This window comes from Synchiropus splendidus, chromosome 4, assembly GCF_027744825.2.
Source record: "Synchiropus splendidus isolate RoL2022-P1 chromosome 4, RoL_Sspl_1.0, whole genome shotgun sequence".
NCBI lineage: Eukaryota > Metazoa > Chordata > Actinopteri > Syngnathiformes > Callionymidae > Synchiropus > Synchiropus splendidus.
In genome coordinates, this window is record NC_071337.1 from 21060946 (window position 1) to 21082189 (window position 21244).

General features: G+C 42.7%; 2 protein-coding genes across 6 annotated transcripts in view; one reads left to right on the plus strand and one right to left on the minus strand.

Annotated features, from left to right (window-relative positions):
* Window positions 1–9403, plus strand: part of arhgef39 (Rho guanine nucleotide exchange factor (GEF) 39) — a 45749-nt gene extending 36346 nt beyond the window's left edge. For 4 of the 5 annotated variants that reach the window (XM_053862996.1, XM_053862999.1, XM_053863000.1 and 1 more), the window contains 5 exons: window positions 78–307; window positions 5807–5895; window positions 8360–8486; window positions 8774–8853; window positions 8955–9403. In XM_053862996.1, coding sequence (XP_053718971.1) covers window positions 78–307; window positions 5807–5895; window positions 8360–8486; window positions 8774–8853; window positions 8955–8994 — 566 coding nt within the window. In that variant the 3' untranslated portion in view covers window positions 8995–9403. The remainder of the gene's footprint in view (window positions 1–77; window positions 308–5806; window positions 5896–8359; window positions 8487–8773; window positions 8854–8954) is intronic. The other variant, XM_053862997.1, reaches the window with a different exon arrangement.
* A 4896-nt stretch (window positions 9404–14299) lies between these two features.
* rergla (RERG/RAS-like a) lies at window positions 14300–17216 on the minus strand. The gene is made up of 5 exons (XM_053863168.1): window positions 17079–17216; window positions 16947–17003; window positions 16436–16509; window positions 15280–15428; window positions 14300–14741 (listed from the first exon to the last, which is right to left on the minus strand). The coding sequence occupies exons 1-5, from the start codon at window positions 17128–17130 to the stop codon at window positions 14456–14458; spliced, it is 618 nt and encodes a 205-aa protein (XP_053719143.1). The 5' UTR covers window positions 17131–17216; the 3' UTR covers window positions 14300–14455.
* Window positions 17217–21244: the final 4028 nt, after the last annotated feature.

Below are 21244 nucleotides of genomic sequence, written 5' to 3' on the forward strand. Positions count from 1 at the left end.
CTATTGATTATTCTTGATGATCGATATGTTTGAATCATGTTTAACATGCATAACAACATGTGTACTTTTTGCTGCAGGAAGGTGGTACATCCGCGAAGGCTGGCTGAAAGTGGTTCCAGCGAAAGGTGCTGAAGTCAAGCCGAAGATGTTCTTCCTGTTTTCGGATGTGCTGCTGCAGGCCAAACGCTGCAGCGCCTTGCATCCCACCAACGGGGACAAGTTCACTGGCCAGCAGGCTTACCCTCTGAAAGAGTGCACTCTGGAAAAAGTGTTTGGCCACACCAAGAGCAAAGGAGGACTTCTCAGTGTGAGTGTCAAAAAAACATTTGAGACCCTCATGTCGCCACTCAGGAATGCTGGAGCTTCTATGAGTGTCTACAATAGCAAAATAGCTTCCATTTAAAGCTCATGCTGTTGTGTAAGCGTGAATTTGATTCCTTCTCTTCAAATTGTAGATGATTAACAACAGATAGGTGTATGTTTTTTGTGTACACAATAATTGTAAGAACATTTAAGAGAAGGGCAAATAGAATTAATAAAACCCTTATATTGAAATTCAGACTACAAAAATATAAATGCTAATTAAAAATGATTTTTTTTCCACAATTTTGAGATGCGTTGTAAATGTTCAGATTTATTTTTAATATATACATTCTGTGTCTTGTCAGAATATGTGGCATGCAAAAAAAAAAAAAAAACAAAACACATGAGGAAAAGTACACCAGAACAACAGCTGGTCCACTTGCTGTCGATAAGCTTGTCAGCATCTGTGGTGAGGACGATGAATGTAGTGTCATCAACTGTGTCTCAGAAGGATCAGCAGAGGTGTATTTGGGGAAGAGAAGTGGAGTGAGGGGCACCAGTGTTCATTGTTAGTGTCTCCGAAAGGAACGCTCTTAGCTGGTCACGAAACTGTACCATATATCCAATTGCACATGTGGTACAGTGAGATGCGACAGTTTGAAGCAGAGGATGTCGGGTATGATTGTGTTGAACGGTTAGCTCAAATCCACACACAAGCTCCGTGTATATACGTGCCAGGATGATCCTGGTGCTGGAGGATGTAGTGGAGATCTGTGTTCAGTCATTGTCCAATTTGCTTGGCAAGCAAACTGCAGAGGATCCCAGCAGTCCACCTGTGATACAGATGCCAGAGTGATTGGTCTATAGTCATTTACCAATCTGGATTCCTTGGAGACTGAATGATGGTGGAACGCTTGAAGCATCGTGGGGACTTGCCCTCGTCTTAATTGTGCCACATGAAAAACGTTATATTATATTATAGTTATAATTTTTTGGTCAGTGTTTTTGAGTACTTTCTCTCCTGAGACAAATTTTTGTTTCAATTGTTATTCACTATTATCAACACAGTAATTATTCAAAATGACATGGTGCTTAGATAATAACAATTTTAAAAAATGAGGAATGTAATTATGAAATTGTTTTTGAAAACGGGGGTAAAACTACAATAAAATTGACAATAACCCTTTAAAAAGTTAAAAGAAAAGGGTTTGTACGTGGAGTAACTTGACTGTCTATATACCAACTGTACATCTAAAAAATATTTTGAAGAAGGTAGATGTTTGGAGCTTTAAAGACAAAGTTTATCTTTGTGTTGTGTATTTGATCTGTGACTACACAGGTGCAGTGCAGTGCCCATTCTGTTTGGTGTTCTGTGTGCTTTGGTTTTGTCTAATATTGAAATAGTTTGGAACAGATGTTTGTGATTTTAACTTGTGTTATTATATGGGATATTGTATAAAATCTTAATTGCAGAATAAAATGTTGTGTGTGAGTGGTGCACAGCAGGTGGACAAACATCTGTTCATCGGTTTGAATGCACACATGAGTGAGCTTTTAGCACTGGCATTATTTAATTCTCCACTCTTGATGCATGTTGCTTTGATTTGTCTTAGTTATGGCCTTGATGGTTGAAGTTGAAGAAGTGGCGCATTGCGTTTTGGATGGTTTTCCGTCCACATCTGCCAAATGTTAATGGTATTTATGCCTGCTTGTCAGACAGAAATGTGTGCTCACCTGTTTCTCTCCTCCCAGATCCCGTTTTGTCGAAGTAGCCCAAAAGTCAAACTTTTAATGCGACTCTCCTCTCCGTCTGATCTGTCTCCCAGGTCTGAGTACAGCTGCTGGCTGACAAATTGTCTCTAAATGATGTAGTCGCTGTCATGAAACATTCAAAGGAACGAGTCGCGCGTCATTGAGCAAGTAACCAAAGCGTTTATGCAGCGAGTGTTTAGTGCCAGTGCTACCCGGTATCAATATTCATCCGAGCTGATGCTCGTGCTGAAATAGAGCTCTTTATGTTCGGCTGCTAATGTGCTGCGCTGTGATGCACAGAGAGGGCTTTTGATTGCTTTACTGGCTCGTCTCTGTGCTGTCTGGCCATGAGGTCGGCTGCTGGATTCACTGTAGCCGAGCACTTGGTGAGACATCGTGACTTCCAACGGGTCATTTGCAGTGAGTTCACCTCAGATGCGAATTCTTGGTATTGCGAAGTGTGAACAAAGTAAGAGTGGATTGTCTTCTCATCCAAAGTTCTCTTACGGACTCCCATACATGAGTTTATCTGCACACTACACTGTCAACTGGTGAATCTGTGGCATTCCCTAGTCGTGCTGAAGATTACTTTACATTACCTAGCTGGCAATTTTGTGCTACTCACTTCAAGTCAGTTGATCTGAAAGTAACCAGCAATGACAGGCAAAATATGTTAAGATGAACCATATACTGGATATAAGTGTTACTAGATGTTTGTTGAAGTTTGAACATTGCTTCTTGACAGTCTTTGTCAAGGGGAAACGGTGTAACTCTAACCCTCCACAGAAGCCATGGTAATGGTTTTTTTTTCTTCTTTTTTTAAGTCAACGATTGTTTGCTACTTTTTTGGAACAAAAAAATTGTGACGTGTAAAAAAAAACACTTGCAGGGTTGTCTCCAGCTCCATCCCCTACCCCTCGCTGATTTCATCCCTTTCTCACTGTTGGGGACTTTTCCAATGTTTTTCTCAGTATGTAGTCAAGTGTGACAATGTCAGCTCTCCCTCATGTCAGTTCTCTGCCCTGAGACTAAACCGTAAAGGAAGACCAGTCCTCAGTCTCCCAGAAATTATGGAGAGACTCTTTGAGTTACGGATGACTGTGGTTTGGGAATTACGTTTTTGTATCGCAAGTAATCGTGAAATCGCGACTTCTTTACATGGGAAGAATAACACAGGATGTGTTTCAGGGAAAGTTGGGTAATGCCCTCCTGGATAAACGTAAGGGTCTGGTTTGTTCCTAAAAGATGACTGCAGCGATCCTTGGTATTCCTCATGGTGTCCATCCAAACCTCTCTTCTATCCCCAAGTCTAATTCCTTCCTTTTGAAGTCTTGAAATTACTGAGGCATTGTTGAAGTCTTTACGTGAGTTTTGTCAGTCAAGTAAACCCTGTAAAGGACTTCATTGTTATGTGGCTGGAGCTGACCTGAAGTTTACGTTGTGCTTTTCAGGCACAGGGTGTCTGTAATCCCCTGATTTAATGGGACTTGAGGTGCCGACCCCCTTTGCAAAAGTGCAACTATAATGTTAATAATATTTTAGATATGAATTAATAAAGAGAATATTTGTGAACCAAAAAAAAAAGTCCAATATAACGTGGGTTCACTCTTTTACATTTTCACGTTTTGGGTGGAGTTTTTGGTAGCCGAGTGGTGGCAGCCTCCTGCTGCCGGAGATGCTCTCCTTCAGTGGATCAGATTAAGCTGCAGATCCATCTCTTCCGGCCACTCCAGTAAATACATCTTCCTCAAGCCTGTCGCTGCCCTCCGCCAGCCCCTCCGCACGTTATCTAATGGCAGAAATGGCATTTCATTAGCCTCTTATCCCGCCGAGGCCCTGGTGCATACTCAATAGCATTACGTGTAATTTCTCATAAGGACACATTATTGATCCCGCGCTCCTACCTGAGCTCAAGGAAAAGGGCTGTCAGCACTCCGGGGCCCTCCTCATGAACAGCCATGAAGAATTAAAGCCAAATTAAATTTGACAGCTGTAAATGCCACGGCAATCTATATGCAAAGTTTAAAAAAAAGCTTTTATTAAAATTTCCCCAATTTCCCCGCCTTGCCGCCTCTGTTTATTTGTCTTCTTTTTCTTCTGTCTGTCCTCCCTCGCTCCGTCTGCTGCCTCACTCCTTGAATATTTTCCCACATCCTTGACAGATTTCCTTTGATGTATAAATAATCGAGCTAAATTATGTGGCGTGATGAGGCTCGGTGCGCTGTCGCTCTTATTATACAAAGTCATTTCTACCTAAGAGGGTCAGATTTCCTGACAAATCCCTAATTACCGCGCTGGAATAGAATCTATTTGTGCATAAATCAGCCGTGAGTGGCGAGCGCCTAATATCATGCAATTCGGCCCCATTCACTGAACTCTTTAATTAGATCATTCTTTTGATGATGGTACATTTGAAATCTTAATCTTTTTAATAAGTCTCCCCCCCCACACCTCCTCCCGCAGCGGAAGTGATAAGTTATCTAAGCTGATGCTGCTGTGCGCAGTCGCAAACTTTGGTGCCAATCGACGCGCTTGTGCAGAAACCTCAGCCTCAGGTAAATGTGAGAGGTCATTTAATATAGCGGAGGCCTAATGCTGAGCCTCTTCTGTAAGAGCTTTTCTGGTGTAATTACGCCGCCCTGTTTGTTCTGTGTATTTGACATGTACAGGCCGAGGCTGCTTTCAGCAACGTGAGCACAAGTCAAGTGATAGTCTTTGTTTACATGGTGCTTCATTTTGTTTTGTTAACCTCTACCGACTTCCACAACACTCTGTCCACTGTCCAGTGATGTATAGCCGGAAGCTACCGTCAGATGGGGCCGGCTTTAAATGAAGCAGCTTATGTGCTTTTAGATCCTTCTGTTATTTATTGATTTTACTGTCTTGAAATAACATGCATGTTTTTAAATTCCAAAAAAAAAAAAAACCATGCTTGGGCAGCATGTATCTTTGTGTGTCCTCCCCTATTTAATCCATTAGCGTTTGAGGAGCGAGCAGCAGCAGTTCAACTCTGGAAGAGCGTGTAGTGAAGTGTTTTTGTTGGTGTAGCCTGACTCCTACTGGTCAGATGATCCACTGCACGGTCTTGACTTCATAAACGAGGCCATGACGACGAAAATAAATGACATATCAGGGCGAATCAATTTGTAATATACATCATTCTTAAGCCACAATGGATACCGAACCTCTATTTCTAAAGGTCGTCGCTTCAGAATGGTAAAAGTCTTCAGTATGACCCAAAAGTTTTTGGGATAGGAGAAAATTCACTCATGTAATTTGGACTTACTGACGTCACGAAGATCAAGTTTATTTATTTGGGACATTTGATGCAGACCAAAATGCTGTCGAGTGAGACAAAGAATAACAGTCGCAATTTACAAATACAAATACAGGCTAACAACAGCAGTGAAAATAGACAGATTGGGAAACACTTATGAGTGATCTAATTACTTATTTTATTACAATTATTATTATTACTATTATTATTATTATTTACAGTTATCAGTAATGACCTTGTTGTTTACAGTGCACTTTCGGTATCCAGGGTAATATTTACTCAAACTCAACAAAACCCCAACCAGTGCTTTGTGATATGCTGCTAGTACAGCGGAGAATACGTGGCTTATTTATGATAATATATTTTCCCCTAATCTAAAGTGTAAATGAGTGAAATTATTCGTATTTACAGTGTAGTTTTTCGCCTTATGTTTCTGTTTCTTAGTGTAATTGAGTTTTTACTTTATTTCTGCAGCTCACTTTCCCCAAAGCCAAACTTCTGTTGATGTCCAACAACCTGGAAGATCTAAATGACTGGCACCAAAGTCTGAGCTCTGCCATCAGGTAAGTACCAGTTATACACCACTCACATTTTTTTAACATAAAACTGCAGGTATTATTCTGGTGATGTGCTCTTTTCCAATAAAATATGGAATGATGGGGATGAAAATCATTATTTTATAGTCGTGCTTGTGACCTGAAGAGGTCAGTGTGGGTGCGTTGAACTTTGTTTGACTCTGATCTGCAACCATCTCCTATTGTTAATCACTCTTCACATTTTGGTTCTTACTGGGTCAGTACTGGGGATAAATGGAATCGCACATGTGAGTTTATTTTTCGTCCACATTTGTTGAATTGAATAGTGCATCCCGTATTACATTTTAGAACATTTGTTCCCTCTCACTTGGCTCACGCTGTAATTAATTGTAATTGACGCCCAAATTCTCATTGAGGAAATCAGTTGCTTATATTTTTTCTCCATACAATTTTCCATATTTGTGTTGGAATATTGCACACATTATATGGGGTTGCAGAAAAGACTCCCCATTTTACAAGATTTTATTTTACTTTATTTTACTCAACATCTTCCTACCAATGTACTGGCTTTCTCTCTTCTCTGTACATGTCCAAACCATCTCAATCTAGCCTCTCTGACTTTGTCTCCTAAACACCTGACATGTGCTGTCCCTCTGATCTACTGCTTCCTGATCCTATCCATCCTGCTCACTCCCAGAGAGAAGCTCAGCATCTTCATCTCTGCTTCCTCCAGCTCTGCCTCCTGTCTTCTCCTCAGTGCCACTGTTTCCAAACCATACAACATTGCTGGCCTGACCACCGTTTTGAACACCTTCCCTTTCATCCTTGCCGAACTAGATTTAATTTATTATATAATAAAAAAAATAGCTGAACTAAAAACGCTACTTTAAGTTTAGCTCTTCTTGCCAGGCTGGAAATGTTGGAGCTAAATTCTGATGTCTGGTTTGCAAACCGACTAAATAATTTGACTGGTTTGTGCGCGATGAATAGTTTCTGTTGGAATGATAAAATATGCAATGCTTCAGTTGTGCATATTTGAAAATAGCTGTGTTGAGCTCGGGCAGTTGATGGTGGCCGATTGTCAGCACCTCAGGATCCCCTGTCCCTCGGACCTCTCCTCAGCATTGATCAGTCAGACCTCAGGACCCGGGTCTGAGCTCCAGTTTGGAGGGGACCAGCCATGCCCAGGGCCCCGACCCCGGCGTCCCCGAACAGGGTAATTAGTTCATCATTTTGTCAGAGAGCAGCGCTCGTGAAAGACCACCCGGCAGATGGAGGCAGCTGCAGGCCGACCAACAGGGAACTCCAGGGAGTGTCATTAGCAGCAGTGGAGGACCGAGGAGAGGACGAGGCGGAGAAGATCAGGGGTCAGCAGGACTGGCACCACTGGGAGAGCAGGGCTGAAGGGTCTATATATGTGTGTGTGTGTCCAGACCAAGCTGAATTATTGATTTAACAAAGACTACACAAGTCCAGGACTGACAGTCTTACATGATTCATTCATGGTTGCCAGGTCATGTGGCATCCTGCTTTCATTAGTCCTTCATCTGCTTGAAGTCACTGTCGTCTTTCTGTTGTTGCCGTTTCAGTGAAACTCATAAACCGACACACATTTCCTTCCTTACCAAGGGACTTCATTAGCAGCGAGATCAATTCTCTTTGACACTAATTGAACGATGAGGCCTGCGGAGTTCACACACGCCCAGAGTTCTGCTGCTGAACTCAAACTAACCTTTACACTTGCCACTGTCACCACAGCCACAATTTTAATGTGCGGTGTTTAACCAGGTGACATATTGATGGACGACTGGGCTCTGACCAAAGCGCAACACTGGGAACTCACTCAACACTTCCCCAGGATTTCTATAGCTCTCAAGTTGTCGGTGTGAAACTTCAAAGCTGCCCATGTTCATGTTATAGTTCATGTTATATTTGATGAACAGCTCAGTGGATTTTAACGACATATTCAGGAGATGCTGATTGTAGAACCATCAACAGATGGTCCAGTTTTGGTGGTGTTTGAAATTGACCTTCCTTCCTTCCTTCCTTCCTTCCTTCCTTCTGGTGAGGTCTGACGCACTACTGCCATCTGCTGTGCAAATCAGCTCATTGCTGTTAATATTTGAAATTCTTCAAAAGAAAGTATCAAATTTTATTGGTAAAATACTTTTTTTTATTATTATTTCATTACACTTTTAAATAGATTCATTAAATAGATTAATAGGTGCGTTTTCGGTTTTCTATCCATCTAATGTAATCTAATCTGTTTGTAAGTTCGATTTAAATCAAACGGGACACATGATCAGCAGGATGACATGACAAATGAGAACTTTTTTCATGCAGCAAACCACAATGTCAGCTGCGAACAATCATGCTACCAACTGACTAAAAGTAATTTAGTTAAATAAGTACCTTTTGATGGATCGTATGATTCTCTACACGTTAAAAGAAAAAAAGAGCTTTCACTACTGACCAACCTTGTGTGTTTCAGGAAGTTGCAGTCCAAGCAGACGGTGATCCACCAAAGAGAGGAGTTCAGCCCACGAAGCTTTGAGTCAGCTCCCCAAAACCTGGACACGCCAACCTGCAGCAACAATCCAAGCAGAAAGAGGAACATGGTACGTGGTGTGGCCTTGACTTACCAGAAAATATTTAGCTCAAGTTTGTGTTTCTATCCAAGACTGTTACTACTACTGTGATGCCTCTTTGTTTGTTGTTATTTATTTTTGTTTAGAAATTAGCTTGCTTTCACTGCTTTAAAATGAATCAAAACTGACTTGTGTAACTGAATAACCTGAAAAATAGCACAGGAAATGATCGCATGAGTGGTGATCAAAAGTAATTTAATTCCCTCCAACTTCAGATGTGTCCTACTTCATAACATATGTTTCATGTGTTGTTTCAGGTGAGTGTTGAGGCCAGTGTTGCTCCCCAGAGTGAGAGCAGCGCCCCAAAGAGGATGAAGCCTGACGCCTCAGAGCCCAGGTGAGAACATTTCAATGCTGAACATATCCAAAAAATGCAGCCCCGCGGTCGTTTCATAAACACATTATTTGTAATAATGTTGCCTACAAATGTGTGTCCAGCAGTTCTGAGGCGTCCACTTCCAGCTGCGTTATCCTCTGAAGGATCCTAAGTCTGGAGGAGAATTTAGTCTTTCTGAGAGTTTCACTTCAGACTGACTTTCTTTTGCCAAATCTCTTGCTTGTTTTCTTTTGTTTTAGTCCATCACCTCTTCTTCTTCCTGTGCAATACGTATATTTTATCTTGCTGCTGCTTCAAAGACCAAAAATGGGATTTCTTTTTTAATGTGAATTATTCATGACAGTTGCAGGTAGCATCTGTTAACTAGGGAGTTTTAGTGCCAGTCATTAGCCTCATTTATTTATTTAGTTGCAAAAACAATTAGCAATTAGCTATTAGGACTTTTAGACAGGAATTGTAGTTTTGATATTATAATTTTGATATTTTTGGGCCTAAAAAATAAATTACAAAATATTTTAATTAAATTCGTAGCATTCAGCGTGTGCCACAATCCGGAATATATATATATATATATATATATATATATATATATATATATATATATATATATATATATATATATATATATATATATATATATATATGCCTGTATATATACATACACTTGTAGTACCCATGCTCGCCACACGTCGTCACTGTTTCGATTGTAACAAATCTCAGAGCAAACGCAACCAAAATCTTCAATCCTATAAGAGTTAAATTGATCTTAATTTCACTTGACAAAAAAAAGAAAAGAAGTAAGTGGTGTTTTTTAGGTATGTTTTTTCCCATGGCCGTTGTTGAATCCAAGCATTCGTTAAACAAATGATTACCTAATTTACTTTTAATTCTCAAACTTTTGTCATCCATTTTTATGCTCTGCAAATGATGAATCTCAGTGCCTTGAAAATTAAACCACTGTCACTAGAGCTGCTTTAAATGTACTAAAACCAGAATAGCATCACAAAGAAGCCATCGATCTGTGAATGTCATTGTTTGTACTTGCACTTTTACTTTATAAAGTGAATCAAACACAAACAGCTGCATACTCACACTGGACGCTGAGACTCTAATTGTGCTGACTGTATTTCGGTAGGTTCACCTTTTGTTGAAAAAGCTACTATATAAAAATCTTTCATTTAAGTTTAGATCTTTGAGAACACTTGAGTTCATCGCTCACTTAAATGTAGCTCAGCCTTACATGCAGCTTGTGAATGAAAAACGAAATATATTACGCTGTGCCTTCATTTTAACTTTTTGAATGTAAATCCACTTCATCTCTGTATCTCGATTAAAACACCTAAACTGTTACGCTCATCACCTGAACTAATTTCAAAATAAAACATTAAAACGTTTGTTTCCTTTCTTTTCTTTTAGAGAGTTTCCATTTTTGCCCACAAGGTGTCGACAAAACCGTTTTTGTATGAACGTAACGTGACTCGATAACTCATGATAAATGATTTCTTTTATGCACTGGAGAACCATTTTAACTCGGATCCAGGGGCAGTCGTAGGTAGACCTCTCACATGGCTTGTCAACAGTACTCTGCCATACTACTGTTGACTGAGGTGACAAAATGTGAGGTGTTTTACGAAGGTTTTGTGGTGAGGTGAGTGTCTCAGCTCGGGAGTGACTCAGGGTCGGACCAAATCTACCACGGTCACCACCATCTTTGCGTCTGGAGAGGAGCAAGAGGAGGCTGCGTGTTCACATTAAACCAGTTTCAAACATCTCAGTATCTTTAAAGTAACTAAAAAAAAAGCGCCCCATCTCAGCATGGCACAATGATGGATCACATTTGACCCAAGATGCCGGACAACTTCCAGGTAAAGTCACTGTTCGCACCCAGTTTTTTGTTGTCAGAGTAGGAAATGTGAAAATGTGGAGTAGGTCATCAAAAAACCAAGTAAGTAGGTGAACTGCTGCTGGTCTTTATGTTCATGGGGGAGCACATGCCAAACCCAAAGTCTAGGGATTATATCTGGAGCCTGGTCATTTTATGTGGCCCAGGGAGCTTGATAGGGTGAGGCGAAATTTAGCTTGATATTAATGCTGATATTGTGACCCACAAAGATTTACAATTCAAGATTTTGGTTCCCATAAAGAATGCTGATCTCCCATAACAAAAACTGACTAAACAAAAATGTGTAGTGAAGGTAGTATTTTTGATCATAGTTCTGAATTTGGCCTATAGGAAAAATATATATGTACCTCGGTTCTCGACCACAATCCGTTCCAGACGGCCGTTCGAGAAGCGAATTGTTTGAAATCTGAATCGATTTTTTCCCATTATAATGAATGGAAAAAGAAATCATGCGTTCCAAGCCTTAAAATAGTCTTTTGTAAGAGTGAATGTAGAGTGTCTGCTGCAGGTGCGCTGTTCCTCTATGTGTGTGGCCGCTGCATGTGGGAGGGGTTGACGAGTGAATGACGTCTCTCCAGAAGTGAAGAGGTGCCCGGTGCGTGTCCAGCTCTGAATGTGCGCTTCTGTGCAGTTTGGCTGTGACAAAGTCATAAACCAAGTAACGCTCTGTCCCAGACTCGCCTCATCCCTGTCCCAGCTCCAGCCCACAACAGGACATCAAACCCTGGAGTGTGCGCTCCAGCCTCGGAGGTGTGGAGAGCGAGCACCTCCCCTGTGACACTCTACCACGGTCCAGTGCGGAGACAGGAAAGGTTTTACACCTCAGTATGAAGAAAAAACTGTCAGTAAATGTAGCTAACGGGACACGTCTGCATACAGAAGCTGCATTATACACAATAACAAAGCGCGTCTTGGGTCAGCTGATCGGTCTGCGCACTTTATGTTTTTCCGTCTTTTTTCAGGGGCGTTCATGTTCTGGATTTTTGTTCGGAATCAGAAGCAAAAAAATCTCAAAATTTTTGTTCATAGTCTGATTTGTTCAAAGTCCTGGACGTTCGGAAACCGAGGTGCCACTGAATATATTTCCATGTGAAGAACTGTCGGTAGCAGACGACTCACTAAATGTACAAATTTTTCCACGTCTTGGCGCCTATTGTGACTGTGTCAGACACCTCTGATGCAGAGGAAAAGTCTGTCTGTTGTGTCTGTTCCCAGGTCTCCCATCACTGACGTCCATTTTGTCTTCACCTCCTTCCTGCTCAGGTCATCAGCTTTAACTCCGTCACCATATTCGCCCTCACTGAATCATGATTAGCCCCTGACCTCTGCGCAGAGATGAGTCACCACAGGAATACATTACTTCTCATACGACGTCTGAAGGGAGGAAATCAACTTTCTGAAATGGGCATGAGTAGCTTGACATTGACATTGAGTTTTGTTAAAAAAAATAATAATAATAATGTTCTCAGAAAAGAATCCAAACTAGAGATAATACATTCATTTTTTTTTTAGAATGTTTTCATTTCAATTTCAATTTTCTTTTTTTTTTCTATTCTCTAGATTGTGATTCAATTCAGTATTGATTCAATTGAATTCAAATTCAAATGCGTAAGTAGTGGAACATGACAATGAGAGTTCCTTGATGAATATTTATTTCCATGTGAACATGTGGCACTTCTCACCTCACATAATAAAAAGAAAAATCTTAAAAGGAAATGTAAACAATTGTCACATTTGACATGTATGTAGTCGCCATGGCGATATCACATTGTCTGCTGATTTGACCTGAAGAAGCCCTGCTGTCGTGAATACTTTTACTGATGGTCCGGCGCGTACTAAAGGATCTTCTGTTGCTGATTTCAGGACGATGACGTCCCACATGAGTTGCGGCAGGTTAATAACCAGGTCCGTAGGTTCAAGTCTCTCTGTGACGGAGGATTAACGTGGACGATGTGTGATTGGACGACTCGGTCTTGCTGTGATTGACCGTCCGCATTGGTTAATCGAATGTGAAGTAGAAGCAGGAGAACATTTGGTAGATTATCAAATAAGACAGACTCCGCTTTCGTGCCACCCTTTCTTTTTTTAAATGGAAGACAGGCTTCTGCAATAAGAGGCCAGACCTAAAGACACCCCCCACCCTCCACATACATCCCACTGCAGACCACGTTCCTGACATACCTGCCCCGCGCAAGCGCTGCTGAACACAGATAGCAATGAGCCATGCACCTGAGTCAGTTCCGAGAAAGCCACAGTTTGTCCTGACAGTTCTGATGGATCCTCAGATGGATCACAACTGGTTAATGTAAGCTGTTGGGATTTCCAGCAGATTAGGGTCCAGATTTGGCAGCTCTGATGACTCATCGGGTCCTAACCGGAGCCACATGGTGCAGAGACCTTTAACTCTCTGGATTCTCTTGCTCTCACAGGACAATGACAACTCTGTTTGTTTCATTCTTCCCTTGTTTGCCTCGCATCTATTTTGGTTTTTCGCATAGTTTTTTACCTTTCAGTTTTTTTCAATGTTACTATTATTTGGATAAACTGTTTTAACCGTTTACTTTTGCTAAGGTGAGACCTCCTGCTCCTCTGTGGGAGTTCAGCAGAGAGACTGGGGTCTGTCCAGGGGCCGCCCTAAAGATGGTCCGAGGATGAAGCTCACCGAGGATTTGTCTTCAGGTGGGATGTGACGACTGAGCTGGTGCATTGCTTGTTTGTTTGTCAAGTTAAACGGAGAAGTGGTGTTCAGGTTGGAAAGGTCACGGCAGGATCGAGTAACGCACGACTCCGTCCATCAATTCATCATATTTTCGAAGCAGGTGTAACATTAGAAGCCGGTGCGAGCCAGCAGACCAGGCCCTGGCCTTACTGGTTGATCTGGTTCTTTCAGACTGACCCGTTCAGGTTCTCAGTGAAGCCAGCTGAAGCTTCAGGTGGCAGGAGGGTTTTGCAACACCTGTTTGCATGAGGACCGTAATCCATTTCACTGGCCCGAGGTGATACAACATCCACAACCTGCAAAATATACCTATTTTTAAATCTTTTTTTTCCCCTCTTCATTTTACTCTCCAGCACATATGCTGTCCTTTTGTATTCTTTTTCTGGCTTATGCGCAGCCTTTTCTTGGGTTTGTTTATTCCTGCTGTCAGCTTTTAGTTTTCTGTATATTCTCATCCTTTAAATCTCAATCCATTTTTCACTGAATTCTTTCCCAACAGTGAATTGTTTTTTCCCCATATGTTCTATTTATTTTTCCTTTACTTTTTCCCACTATTTTTGCAGCTCTTGATTTATTTTCTTCCCCATATTTCATTTCTGCACTACTGTGCGATAGAAAATGTGGGGGTTTTTTCCCCCTCCCCTCCCTCTTAAACTTTTTTTTCTGGGGGTGGCTTTATGTTTCCCAAGGTTGTTACTGAGCAGAGAACCTCTCAATGTTCCCTCACAAGTTGGAGGAGCTTTTTTGGGAGACTGGGCCTCTTTACTTTAGCTGCTGCCCCCACAGCCTGACCTCAGGTGAGCTTCAGAGAATGGCTGGATGGTCTGAACTCTTCCACACTGGTGAGCAACATTAGTTTATTTGGGATTCACAACATTAGAGACATACGCAAGTGCCTACAAAATACAATAAGTGGTTCAGACATCAACACGGACTGGCATTAAAAACAAATCCAAACCTAAAACCCAAAGTTTGTCGCCTCACACTGATTTCCTCCTCTTGCCAAAGACGTTGTTGATGAGCTTGGCCATGGACTTGGACCCGCTGGGCCGTCTCCTGCGCTCCTTAGCTTTTCCGTTAACACTCGCTCTCTGCACCATCTTGGAGAAGATGAGCGCCACCTCCTGGTACTGCTCGGCCGCTGACAGCTCGTAGAAGTGGCAGTGGAACTCGTTGGCCAGACACTGACCCTCCTCGGGTGCCACCTCTCTGGCGTGACACAGGTCCTCCTTGTTGCCCACCAAGAAAATAACACACTCTGCGTCCCTGAAGGCGAACAGCAGTTGGAATTTCTTGAGTCAAACAGTGATTTTATAGTTCACATCCTTAATGGTACAGTATCACTGAGGTGGCGACCACATGACCACACCTTTGAGAACAGGAAAGTCACTGTAGAAAGTGAAAGTGAGACTCATTGAGTTGAGTGGGACTTCATTTGTTTTCGTTCAATGACATTGAGAGGCAAAGAAGAACGTTCAAGACAGTTTTATATTTCTGAACTCTTATGTCTTCTGGATGGACACGTGTTCAAGAAAATGGATGTCTTTAAATGAATACGTATGAACGTCCATAAGTGGATTGAGAGGTGGATATTTGCCCATATATCTACTTTAACTTTTTGGGTTCTAGCAGCATCATGCTATTAGCTTCTCTTCATTATTAGCTTAAATTATCCGAATCAATTTGAACTTGGAAGTCATTCCCTTAAATCAAAGCACTGACAGCTAAGTTACGTTTCTTTTTTTCTTGTTTTTTGTCTTTTTAGAGTTCTGTGTTCAGTTTGTGTTTTTAGGACCGATGTTACCTTTTGGTGGGCTTCAGGTGAAGCTCTCTGATCTGGTAGACGGTGGCTTTGGCCGCGTGGAAGGACGAACGGTCGCTGATGTCATAGACCACGATGAAACCGTCGGCCCAGTGGATCAGCTCAGCCAGTGAGAATTTACTGTCGCCTGACTGAAACAGAAGCGCAGTTTATTCATTGTTTATGGAACATTTCATTCAATTCATATCTTATAAAATAAAATGGCAGATAAATAAAAGCAGAACCCAAGCTGTAAAAAGTAGCTGGACTGCGATGTCTCAGTTAGCATGGCAACATCGGTGTAAAAAGTTACAAAACAGTTGCGATGTAGATTTGCCAAGACAGTCTGTTGCGGAGGCTTAAAAAGAAATCTCGCCTGAGCCTGCCAAAGTGTGCGCATACATCAAAAATTATTAGCATAGCATTTACTTCCGACAGCTCATATTAGCACTGCAAAGTGAGCGCACTTTCTTGGCTACACGAACCTTGATAGAACGTATCATACTTGAGTTACAAGACTGGTCCTTCACAAAAGCAAGGTGGCATTGAGACTGCTGGGGCATTCCTTGATATTGTTTGGTCTGTATCAGAAGTATCACTGTTTATTTTTGTCTTGTGCGGGTGTAAGACATTGATGTAGTAAAAGCAAATTTGGTTCGACCACCGTGGCAAAATTAACTAACCTATTCTGCTAGAAAAGATTTCATGCACGACTTTGTGACACAACAGCAAAATTAAAAAGCAGCTTTGAAGTGACATTTAAATGTTAAGTGGTGAAAAAGTAGCAAAAGTTAACACTACAGTGAAAACCTGGCAGCCTGTTTTTTTTTCCTCCCTTCTTCATAGAGACCCCTCGCGGTGCTCAAGCACCAGCCTTTTTATGCTGGAAGCCATCTTCATTCTTAAATTCTTCAGGAAACAAAAGCTACTCTCTCATCAGTATGCGTCACACACATCTACGACCTTGCGTTCCACTGTACCGCGCTGTTATTCACAACAATAATAATGATAAAACTGGTGGGTCCTTTCTCTGGCTTGATCACCCACTCCCAAAAATCCCTGCGGACATGCCTGAGCCCAGAAATACCAACAGTTGTGAGGCTGTCAGTTTAGGCTAAAGACATATATTACTTTATCTCAGTCGCCGTGTGAAACTGACCTGAGAACAGGGCTCATAGAGCTCCAGGTTCATCTGCCTCCCATCCACTGCCAGACGTTTCCTGTATATACATTCTGTCGAGTCAAGAGAAACAGTAGACATCGAAGTTCCATGAGACTGTATCAATGCACATCAACAGTTTCTGTTTCTCTTTTCCAATCTATGGCCACTGAGCTGCAGAAATGAACCTGAGGTCAGCAAGTGCAGCACATCGCCTCGATTAGTGGTGTTTTGGGGGACAAAGGGATTCATTCATGTGACCAAGGTCAAGGAGAAAAACGCATGTTGGTCACTGCAGCGGTGATCTGACCTGGTCAGATGCCAAACCTGGACGTGGAGAGCCGGTGCCGATGAAACCACGATTATTTCAACAAAGCTCTATTGAGCCTGAGTCATGGGCCATAAATGAGGTCGTCATTATCATTCAAGCTGAAAACATATATATATATATATATATACACGCACACACAGTACAGCACACAATTATGAAGTAAAATGTTGTCCAACCCACCTGAAGAAGAGGAATACTCGCCGATGAACCTTCTGGTGAAGAAGCGCACGATCAGAGCTGCAGAAGAACACAAACTTTCTAGACAAAATCGATTGAAAAACAAATCTTAAACAGAACCTACGGCCATCCTACCTGATTTACCGACCCCTTCGCTCCCCAACACCGCGATCTTGAGGTCGTTCATGTCGTCAAGTGCGCAGAAATGTCATTATTCTGAGACAACGGTCGGACTCAGGAGCTCCGTGACGCGCAGCGCTTCTTCTCGCTCAGCGTCGCTGATGCGCGTCACTTCATGAGCGGCCACGAGGTTCAGCATCAGCTGGGCGTGTCTATCGACTCATCCAGCCCTCGGTGTTTTTTCTGACTTCTGCAATCTAAACTTTATTATTCCGTAATATAAATGAATATTGCTCAGTCAATTAGCGTTTACCTGTTTTATTGTGTTTTTTGTTTTGTTTTGTTTTGTTTTTTGAGTAAGATAACTGGCAGCGCATGCAGTGAAGTGCGGTACTTACAGATGGACAGTGTTTACATGTTTGTTACACAGAGATTCTATTAGAAGGAACCCAAGGACTCTACAGTGTAACCAACCCGTTTCATCATCAAGACTTCATGTGGTCAGAGATGCTGACCAGTGCCATGAATGTTGCACACTGACTCAGCAGGCAGATAGATGTGTTCTATCTCCATCTGCCGTGGTTCCTCACAGAGGGTGTGAAGGTCATCATGCTCTTAGTGTTGTCCCTGGCCATCACCTCCTCCACCGCCTTCATGCGCCTCCATCTGCAGGACCTACGCTGACAGACCTCATGTTCCGGAGCAATGAGTCTTCTTGTTGACCTTGTGGATGTGATAAGAGGTATCCAGTCCCCTTCTGAGATGAACACCCAGTTCTTTGACCGAGTCCTGTATTCCAACAGATTGATGGTGGTTGGAGGTCTTGTACTCCACACAAAGCTGACCACCAGCTTCTCAGCCATAGTGGTATTGAGTAGTGGGCTATCTATACACCAGTTGATGAACAGCTCCAATGCTCCCCGTCTCTCTGTCAATACTGACGATACATGGTGCAGGGAAGCTTCATGAGGTGTCACAAAGTAGAGCCTGATGTGTTTAAAGTAAGAATAAGAAGAGCAAGGACGGATCACTGAACACCGCCTCCTTCATTCAAGGTCTGTTAATGGGATACAGTGATGTTTTTGGAGGTGCACTGTAACATGGTGGACCTCATCATGTGACTTTGTTGATGCAGGGTGCTGCAGGTCTGCTTGGATCAAGACCTGTAACTGGACTTCTGCCTCCATCATGCACTTCAATGTTTCATCTGGTCTTTTTGGAACAGCAGATGAGAGCCTCTGTATTTCTTCTACTCCTGCGTGTCTGTGGCTCCCCAGATGCAAATCATCCAAGTAACTTCAAACGTCTTCAGACATTCCTGAGTATTCGGAGCCATAAATCCTGCTGTTACATAATGCTGCAGCGATCTGTGTGTTCCCAGCGGGCCACAACACTTGGGCCACCCAGGTCCAAATCTGGCTGGCTTATTCAGCAGAGGTGCGAGTTTGAAGCCGGGATTTCCTGCTTTGACTGGTGCGCAGCAGATGTTGGGCGAGGAGGTCGCATCTCCACACGATGAACAAGACGTTTTATTGCACCATAACCACAAATGTATTATTGACAATGGAGATCTGAAATGATCCCCCGATGAGTCCACCAAACACATCCTCTTTGTTTTTATCTCGGTAGGATGACTCATTTGAAAACAGCGTCAGCAGTCGCCCACTCGCTCTGTTAACACACATTTTGGACGTCAGAGCAGACATTTTCACGAGCAAACAGATGGGACCTCCAGACGCTCACCTCTATTTGTGGAGAAAATCAAAGTGCTTTTTTTCTTTGTGAGTGTCAAAATGCAAAGTGTTCTCTGTCCTACTTAGATTGTTGTTTTGTTATGAATGCGTCCATTTTAGACCGCTTGGATCAGTTTTGGAACGGTGGGCTAGTGGTCAGTAATGCAGCCTCACAACAAGAAGGACTGTCGGTCCAGTCAATTAGTGGGGTTCCCTAAGCACTCTGGTTTCCTCCCAATGCCTGAAACCGTAAAGTTACTTTAAATTGTCCTCAGCTGGCATCGCTTTGCTCAAAAAAGCTGGTTTGTGGCCCACAATGAAGCACGCGTCAAGGAAGCCATCATCAACCGGCTGACAACCTATTTACCACCATCCTCTTGTGAGGTCCCTTACCTGAAAAATAAGAAAATGAATTGCTCACAGTGCATTTTTGCTTGACACTTCACTTGGACATAACATAGTACCTCTCCTTTTTTACCCCTTCAATATCTATAATTTATACTGATAATAAAACCAAACAATGATGATGATGATGAACATTTTAAGCCTTTAAGTGTCATGGTGTATTTTTCCTCTTTTCTTTTATAACACCCGATCTCAGTTACATTTAAGGCTCTTTCTCTTCTCTCTTTTGGCTTGATGGTGCCTGACCACAGTCACAGTGTATAATGTGGCCCCGTACGTGGCCCAGCCCTGGTGTTAATCCTCATGAAGGAGCTGTTCCAGTTGAGTCAGGGAAGTGACGGCTGAGAGCTGAATCAGTGCTAATGTCACACTGCATACGAGTTACCACCCAAGACCTTTGCACTGTATCTTCTCCAGACAGGAGAAGTTCTGCTCACTGTTATGTACATACTTTCTGGGCCTTCAGACTATTTTTGGCTGTCACTGACTGACATGAAACATTAGCCACAAAATGTTCTCTTTATCTCCAGTTATTTTCAGGAAGCCGTTTCCGCTGCCCGTCGCCCCCTTTATCACCTTCCACAAACATGTTATTTTAAGAATGGGAGCTGTTTATGCTGTACAGTGATATCAGGCTTTTCATCTGCAGCTTACCACCAGTTGGATGGTTACGCAATCACCCTCTAATGTTTTTTCACTTTTTTTTTTTAGCCTCCATTAAACATCCAGAGTCGTGTTTTGGTTCAGCTGTTTCTGGTGGGCTAGAAGCCCACGAGTCTCTGGTAACTCACTGCAGGAGAAGCACCTGGCAGTGGGGTCAGAAGTTCTGATCAAGTCCAAAAGCCATGCGTGTGACCATACTTCCAAAATGTATTACTCACCCCACCATTTCTAACTTAATCCTCTTCATGTTTTTAAATTAACTTTTTATTTATTTATTGTTGCACTATGTTTTTCCCTCCTTCTCTTGGCATCATGGAGTGGGACGTGCTCACTCAGTTCAGGAAGCTGAACCTTCGGCTGCAGGTCCGGACAGAGTTTCCCCTGCCATTCTGAAGCATTGTGCAACTGAGCTGGCGCCAGTGTTCACGGACATCTTCAATGCTTCCTTGGTGTCCTGTCATGTTCCTGCCTGCTTTAAATCCTCCACTATCATTCCTGTTCCTAAGAAAGCCAGGATCACAGGACTGAATGACTACAGACTGGTGGCACTGACTGACTGTCTGTGGTCATGAAGTCCTTTGATCGCCTGGTTCTCTCTCACCTGAAATCTATCACTGCTTCTCACCTAGAATCATTGCAGTTTGCCTACAGAGCCAACAGATCTGTACGATGCAGTGAACCAGGCCCTTCATTTCATTCTGCAGCATCTGGACTGCCCAGGAACCTATGCCAGGATCCTGTTTGTGGACTTCAGCTCTGCTTTCAACATGATTCTCCCAGATCTGCTTGAAGACAAGCTTCAGCAGCTCGACGTGCCTGACTCCCTCTGTAGATGGATGACAGACTTCCTGACCAGCCGGAGTCAGCGTGTCTGGGACGACTGTCTCCGACACTCAGACCCTCAACATCGGGTCTTCTCAGTGCTGTGTTCTCTCTCCATGACTCTTCTCTCTGTACACCAACTGCTGCATCTCCAGCCACCAGTCCATAAAGCTGATCAAGTTTGCGGATGACACCACCATCATGGGGCTCATCTCAGATGGAGATGAGTCGGCTTACAGGAGGGAGGTGGAGCGGCTGGTGTCCTGGTGCAACCACAACAACCTGGAGCTCAACGCTCAGAAGACAGTGGAGATGGTCATAGACTTCAGGAGAGTAACAGTTTCTCTGTCCCCTCTCATGTTGGCTGGTTTACCCATTTCCTTTGTAGACTCCTTCTGCTTCCTGGGAACCACCATCACTGAGGACCTCAAATGGGAGCCAACCATCAGGTCCCTCATCAGGAAGGCCCAGCAGAGAATGTTCTTCCTGAGACAGCTAAGGAAACTACGACTGCCGACAAAGTTGCCGGTGGAGTTCTACACGGCCATCATCCAGTCC

Coding starts and splice junctions, on each gene's coding strand:
- rergla (XM_053863168.1), bottom strand. CDS start 17,130: ATGAACGACCTCAAGATCGCGGTGTTGGGGAGCGAAGGGGTCGGTAAA. Junction 17,004..17,078: donor CGAAGGGGTCGGTAAATCAG/GTAGGATGGCCG, acceptor GTTCTTCTGCAG/CTCTGATCGTGCGCTTCTTC. Junction 14,742..15,279: donor CACCTGAAGCCCACCAAAAG/GTAACATCGGTC, acceptor GTTCGCCTTCAG/GGACGCAGAGTGTGTTATTT.